General features: G+C 37.1%; 1 protein-coding gene across 1 annotated transcript; it reads left to right on the top strand.

Annotated features, from left to right (window-relative positions):
• Positions 1-582: 582 nt before the first annotated feature.
• LOC112003678 (putative pentatricopeptide repeat-containing protein At1g56570) lies at positions 583-3,958 on the top strand. The gene is made up of 2 exons (XM_024035880.2): positions 583-2,223; positions 2,385-3,958. The coding sequence occupies exons 1-2, from the start codon at positions 1,612-1,614 to the stop codon at positions 3,594-3,596; spliced, it is 1,824 nt and encodes a 607-aa protein (XP_023891648.2). The 5' UTR covers positions 583-1,611; the 3' UTR covers positions 3,597-3,958.
• The last annotated feature ends 3,563 nt before the right edge of the window (positions 3,959-7,521 follow it).

Below are 7,521 nucleotides of genomic sequence, written 5' to 3'. Positions count from 1 at the left end.
AGCTGGTCAAGAATACAATTGGGTATTGTTCCTTTCTCAAGTTTGGCATTCTAATTTGTTACAAACCTTGTGCTGGATTCTAGCATGAAATCATGGTTCTGCTTGTCACATCAGTGTTATCCCTCCAGCCACAGGTTTTTATGTTGTATAGCAAAATACCACCCATAAACCAACCCATGCATCACAGGAGGTGAGTCTGTAATGGGGTTAAAGAGGGTTGTTTATGTTTTGGATCAATTAAATGAATCGTCAACCATCAAAGATTCAAAATTGCAAAATTAGGTTCAAACAATCTTGAGCCATTAGGCTATATTGGGGCACTACTCATTTTGCATGAGTAGCAAAATGAGCGTGGATGTCTGGTAACTCTATGGGCCTATACTTCATATTAACTCCCTTAGATTTTCATCAGGCGAGCTAAATGCTAAATTTTTAACATTTAGCACACCAAACACTAAAATACTACCTTCATCAGATGTTCTATATGTCAAAAAAAAAAAAAATTTTGAAACATGCTACAGTAATGTTCCATCTTTAGAATGATACGGCCAAGTATGTTATAATATTTAATATTATTTTATTCTCTTTTCCGCTTTTCTCTCTCATATGACTGTTGTCCTTCTCTCTTTTCTCTTTGCACTCTTCTCTCTTCTCAGACAACTCTCGTCACTCTCCTCCCTCTCTTAGGCATCTCTCCATTCTTTTGTCCCTCTATCTTCGATGGTGGTGGTTGTGATTCCTGAGGATTCAGATGGTGGTGCCAGATCGCGGTGGTTGGGTCCGTAAATCCTCCATTTTTTTTCCTGTTTTGAGCTCTCCCTCTCTGCATTTTTCAGCCAAACACCTCAAGTAAATTCATTTTCGCATTGATTAAACCAAAATTTCTTTATTTTGGGTTGATTTTTGATGGTGGCAGGCTGGGTCGTGGGTTTTGTTTGATTAATGGGTTGTGGGTGGTGGCTATGGCTTGGCTTTGCTGGGCTGATTTTCTATTGATTTGTGATTGATATGTATGGTAACATGGTTTGATACTAGATTTGGTTTGGCTAATTTGGGTTCGATGTTTGGTTTGTGTTTGATATTTGATTTGTGTTTGATCTACTGGGTTTTGATAAGAAAAAAAAAGTTGAATTGAGGAGGAGGAGAGAGCTTCAAAGAGACCGTAAAATGAATTTGGGGAGGAAGAGAGTGCTTCAGGGAGAGAGACAGCGCATGTAAAATGAATGAAAAAAAGGCTATTTACTTACTTGGTTGGTTGTATTATTTTAATGGGATGATATTATTATTTAATGCGGTGAATGTTAAAAGAGTAAATGAAATATTGTAAAAGGTCGTGATAAAAGAATGAAGTAAACTTTTATTTTGTCAAAATGAAATTTTTTGTATAAAATAGCCGATGGTAATGCTCTTACAACCACATACCAGACAGGAACACACCATAAAGGCATAAACTGAAACAGACTTACAGGCCCATTATCTTACAAACCGAACTCACTAACCAACAAGACCAAACTATAAAAACTTGATGAAGACCTTCTTTGAATGCCCAGATTTCCGCTATAAAAACTTCAGTTACAGTCGCATTTTTGGGTCCTCACTTGGCATGGAATTATGAGCACTAAAAGACTACTTGCTACGGCTGATTTCCACGCAATCCCACCCATTATCCGAAACTCCCTTCAATGGGCCCACAACTCCACCGCCCAATCCAACACACCTTTTTTACCGAAGGGTCCTTCCGTATTAGCCACAAACCTCATCAAATCATACTCTGAAAGGGGCTTGATAAAAGAGGCCCGGATACTGTTCGATGAAATGCCTGAGAGAGATGTGGTTGCGTGGACTGCCATGATTGCTGGGTACACGTCTTGCAACCACTACAGCCATGCATGGGCTATCTTCTGTGAGATGGTAAGGAATGGAGTGGAGCCAAATGCTTTTACTTTGTCCAGTGCTTTGAAGGGTTGTAAGAGCATGAAGGCTCTTTCATATGGGGCATTGGTCCATGGCTTGGCCATCAAGCATGGCATGAAGGAGTCTATGTATGTTAATAATGCACTCATGGATATGTATGCTACGTGTTGTGTTAGCATGGATGAGGCATGCATGGTCTTTCAGGAGATAGATGTTAAAAATGCTGTTTCATGGACTACTTTGATCACTGGTTACACTCATAGAGGTGATGGCTATGGTGGGCTTCGAGTTTTCAGGCAAATGTTGCTGGTAAGTAGTTGAAACAACCTCAAATTCTATGAAAAAACTTGGGTTCCAAAGCTCACTTTTTATTGTGTATCTACAATTGAAAAGGTTTCAATTTTTAAAAAGAATTCAGCTTTATATGTCTCACAGTATACATTAAGTTCTTGAATTTATTTAACAAACAGGAGGAAGCAGAACTCAACCCATTTAGCTTTTCAATTGCTGTTAGAGCTTGCACCTCAATCGGCTCATACACTTTGGGCAAGCTAATACATTCAGCAGTGATTACACATGGGTTCAATACCAATCTTCCTGTCATGAATTCTATACTGGACATGTATTGCAGGTGTGGTGGTTTATTGGAGGCAAATCAGTATTTCCACGAAATGAATGAGAAGGATTTAATTACATGGAATACCTTGATAACTGGTTATGAAAGATTGGACTCAACTGAATCTTTACATATCTTTTCACAAATGGAGTCAGAAGGTTTTAGTCCAAATTGCTTCACATTTACCAGTGTTACAGCTGCCTGTGCAAATTTAGCAGTATTGAATTGCGGACAACAGGTTCATGGAGGAATTGTTCGCAGAGGCCTTGACAGGAACTTGGCATTGGCTAATGCAATTATTGACATGTATGCCAAGTGTGGGAGCATAAGTGATTCACGCAAAGTTTTTAGTGAAATGACTTGCAGAGATTTGGTCTCTTGGACTACTATGATGATTGGATATGGGGCTCATGGATTTGGAAAAGAGGCTGTTGAATTGTTTGATCAGATGATCAGGTCTGGTATTAGACCTGATAAGATTGTGTATATGGCAGTTCTGAGTGCTTGCAGCCATGCTGGACTTGTAGATGAAGGTTTGAGGTATTTCAAATCAATGGTGGGTGATTATAATATTACTCCAGATCAGGAGATTTATGGCTGTGTCGTGGATCTGCTAGGGCGTGCAGGGAGAGTTGAGGAGGCTTATGAGCTAATAGAGAGTATGCCATTTAAACCTGATGAGTCTGTATGGGGGGCACTTCTTGGAGCTTGTAAAGCACATAAGCTTCCGAATTTGGGCAAATTGGCAGCTCGTAGGATTTTAGATTTGAGGCCAAATATGGTGGGGACTTACGTGATGCTGTCAAATATATATGCAGCTGAAGGTAAGTGGGGGGAGTATGCAAATATGAGGAAGTTGATGAGAGGGATGGGGAGTAAGAAAGAGGCAGGGAGGAGTTGGATTGAGGGAAGAGACCAGGTTTATAGTTTTGTTGTTGGAGAAAAGATGGGTTCTCACATAAAGTGGGTGTATGGAGTTTTGGATTTGTTGATTTGGCATATGAAAGAAGCAGGATATGTACCAGATTTGGATTGCTTAATACATGACCAAGAAGATGCAACTTGAAAAAAATATGAAGTTGAGGGGTGGTTTGAATACCATATTGATAAATCATAAAGTTGGAATGATTCTAGAACAATTTTTGGTTATTCCACACAACTTTAAATTGGGTATACACAGACAGAAAGAAGAAGGAATTGTGTAGGAGGGGATTTGGTATTCCTCTTGAAACTTTCAATTTTGAGACATTTGAATCCAGTAAGTGGCAAAAAAGAAATGAAGAAGAAACTTAGCAGCGTAAAAAAAAAGGGCATTGTTTAATTAACCTGCACTGACAATTTAATATATTCTTTTAATTAACTCTTCATTTTATGCTGCAACCATATTAAAAATGATAAATAGTGTCAATGTACTAGGTTGTATTGTTAGTATTGTTTGGTTATGCAATATCTACATTCTTTCCTCTTCAAATTTATTTTCAAATTTTGGTTGCCCTCTTCTGTAGAAGATGGAGTAAGAAATGAAGAGCATTATCAAGAATCGAGAAATATAGTGTTATATAAATATGGTGTCAGCATTTTAAACATATGGCAAGTACAAGCAGGAACAGACCAAACAGAGAGGTATAAGCCAATTAGACAGTGGAAAACCAATTCTTGTGCTGCTGCAAACTTCTAAATTGAAACATTACAGGGTCCTGCAAAAACAATTAACAGAAGTGAGCTTAACCCCACTTTTTCTTTCTTGGTTTTTTTTTGGGATGGGAGGATCACTCATTATAATCCAACATACATAATTCTAATTTCAGGGAAGAACCACCATCCTGGCGGGTACCTATCTCATCCAAAAAAGACCTACAACATAAACAGCGGTACATTTAACTTGGCGACAGTATTTGTGCAACAACATTGAAACAGCTGAATAACCCCGCTTCAAGGAATCACACAAACACATCATTCATTGAATAATATTCCTACAATTATGCCTCCACATTTCACCGCTCGTATATACCAGTGTCCAAGCTCACCATAGAAACCTATTCTGCCGAAACACACTTTTTTTTTTTTTTTTTTTTGGGATGGGAGGATCACTCATTATAATCCAACATACATAATTCTAATTTCAGGGAAGAACCACCATCCTGGCGGGTACCTATCTCATCCAAAAAAGACCTACAACATAAACAGCGGTACATTTAACTTGGCGACAGTATTTGTGCAACAACATTGAAACAGCTGAATAACCCCGCTTCAAGGAATCACACAAACACATCATTCATTGAATAATATTCCTACAATTATGCCTCCACATTTCACCGCTCGTATATACCAGTGTCCAAGCTCACCATAGAAACCTATTCTGCCGAAACACACTCCCAATGCATTGAAGTTTCTAAAGGTAATCTAGTTCTCTGGTGAAATTCCATAGTATTTCCAAATGTGATAGTGACTTGACTTCAAAGAGTATTATACATTGGATGCATTGTCATTTGTGCCTTGGAAATACATGTATTCCCCAACCATTTGACATCAAGCGCGGTAATGAATGAACCCACCAATGGTCTATCTGTAGCATTTGGACAACAAATGGAGTTTTGCTTATCAGAAAGGTCTCCGTTGATAAGTCTTAACCCCAAATTGTCATTTTTGTCTTGCACAACTTATAACTTCACTCTCCACCTTCCTCTTATAAGTTATAAGAGAATGAAGTGTCATTTGAACTAGAGCTTATTGAACCATTAGCTATTTTTATCTAGCACAATTAAGGCATAAGCACTACCTTCCTTCAAGTCTCATAAGGGAGATTTATCAATAATTGTCACTGATTGTATATCGCATGACATGATTGTGGAATGTTAAAAGATAGCAAACTTTGATTGATTAAAGTAGATTGTTGTGCAGAAAGGAATAATCAAGTTTTTGTTAAAAGGATTATCACATTCACGTGAAGTTGTGATAAGAGAATAATTTTAAGCTATGTTTTTTTTTATTGTAAGGTAGCGTATGGATCTGGCGTTTCCTTCAACACTTCAGCGTTTGCATTTTGATGGGCATGGAACCCACAGCTACAATGGCACGAATTAAACACCCAAAAGTTCTAGCTGAAACGTTGGATAAAAGGTTGAACGCACCGTTTCATTAAATGCTGTGTGTGTGCGTGTACTGTTCATGGACTTGAGCATTATAAAAGGAAATGTGTTGCACTGTGTACTATACTGTTTACAAAACTCTAACCCACAAAGTAGAAACACAAAATTGTGCATTCTATCCAACAGCTAAATTTTCGCATTCTACCATTTCTTCCTCTCTACTACCGTGGCATAAATGTCTTCAATTTTCTTCAATGCTCCGTCCTCTTCCTCTTCAATGAATTGCACCTACCCACCAACCAATTTTCTTGTAGTTGGCATCAGTTTGGTACCTTGGTTCAATGCAATGATGGAGATGGGATAGTGGCACTGATATTACAAGGATTTCAGGGTGTAAGGATTGTGAACAGAGGCCAGAATAAGTTTGTCACGTTTTTTGATTGTGAATATATAATTCTTGTAGTTGGCATCAAACATGAGTTGCAGTTCCTTTTTGCATATCTCAATAATCTCTCAAGCTTTATCAAATTTTTGTACCCAAAATTTCTCACTGAAATTGGTACTGACATAGCTGACTAGGAGAACTGCGTTCCTTTTTTTTTTTTAAATACCTACGACGTCAGTTTGGTACCCAAAATTTTTTTTTTTTAAATACCCAAAAATTTTAGGCGAAACATTAGTTATTATTACGAGCATTATAAAGTTTTTAAAAAATTAAAAATTCTAGCTAACATTCCGCAACAATTTTTTTTTTTCATATGAATCTATTACCACAAAAGAGAAAAGTGTTAACACTTTTTTAGTCAAAAAGTAATCCTTGATTAGCAATGGAAATGAAAAACCATTGCACTATGATACATCCACTGATCCACCTCAACCAAATGAAATCCACCACTATTCCACATCCACAAACAACAATTCCTCTATGCCCAATCTAGCACAAATCAAAGCAAGCCAACTCAAACCCCAAAAGCCCACATTAAACACTTGCAGTTGCCCAGCCAAACGATATAAAAATAAAAATACGATAAAACAAGAGAAAGGAAAAACCTTTTTTTTTTTTATAAGTAAAATAAGAAATATTATTTAAAAAAAAAAAAAAACCAATCAAGTACACTACGAGAGAAAAGAAAACTATTAAACATAATTACTGTAACCTGGAGAAGTAACACCTTTAAAACAAGCATAAAACATCATTGTTTCATACATTTTTTCCTGGTTTATGTAAAGACTAATCAATTACTAAGAAAAGGCATATTGCCTTCTCTGACACACCAATTAATATTTCTCTAGTTAAATCCATGTGTAGCAAATTATTCATTGTTCTAGAATTGAGATTTCAAGTGGATAGAAACTAAACAAATGTCATAATTAATTTGCCAAATCCAAATCATCAAATACAGTATCACTTGAAGTTCTAGCCATGTTTAAGCCAACCTGATCTTATGCCTGTTAATAGTTGCATCCATTTCTTCAACAAGATCAACATAAACTTCATTATTGGCATATGTGGCTCTGTAGTCCTCCATGGAACATAGGATGCTATTGCATCAATTTCAAGTTGGTCACGCACTCCAAGAAACCAATCTTTCTCAGGCATCTCATTAGGGCCGTTTGGTAGAAGAGTTTGAGTAATGTTATTTGGGTGTTTTTAACATACGTGTGGGTGAAAAAACGTGTTAAAATGTGTATAATGTTATTTAAAATATGAAAATGTGTGTCAGAACTAAGCTACCAAAACAGGAACAACTGAGAAGCCTCAATCACATGAACTGTCCTGCCCAACTACACAATCAAAGCATTCAAAGCAATCATATTCCTTTCTGACATCATATAATATATACACTTGGCATCCACACCCCCAAGATTCTGAACATAACCTGCCAATTATGAATGATGAAA

The sequence above is a fragment of the Quercus suber genome, unplaced genomic scaffold (assembly GCF_002906115.3).
Source record: "Quercus suber isolate HL8 unplaced genomic scaffold, Cork oak 2.0 scaffold_81, whole genome shotgun sequence".
NCBI lineage: Eukaryota > Viridiplantae > Streptophyta > Magnoliopsida > Fagales > Fagaceae > Quercus > Quercus suber.
Note: the sequence above shows the minus strand (reverse complement) of the source record. Positions and strands in the feature narration are given on the sequence as shown.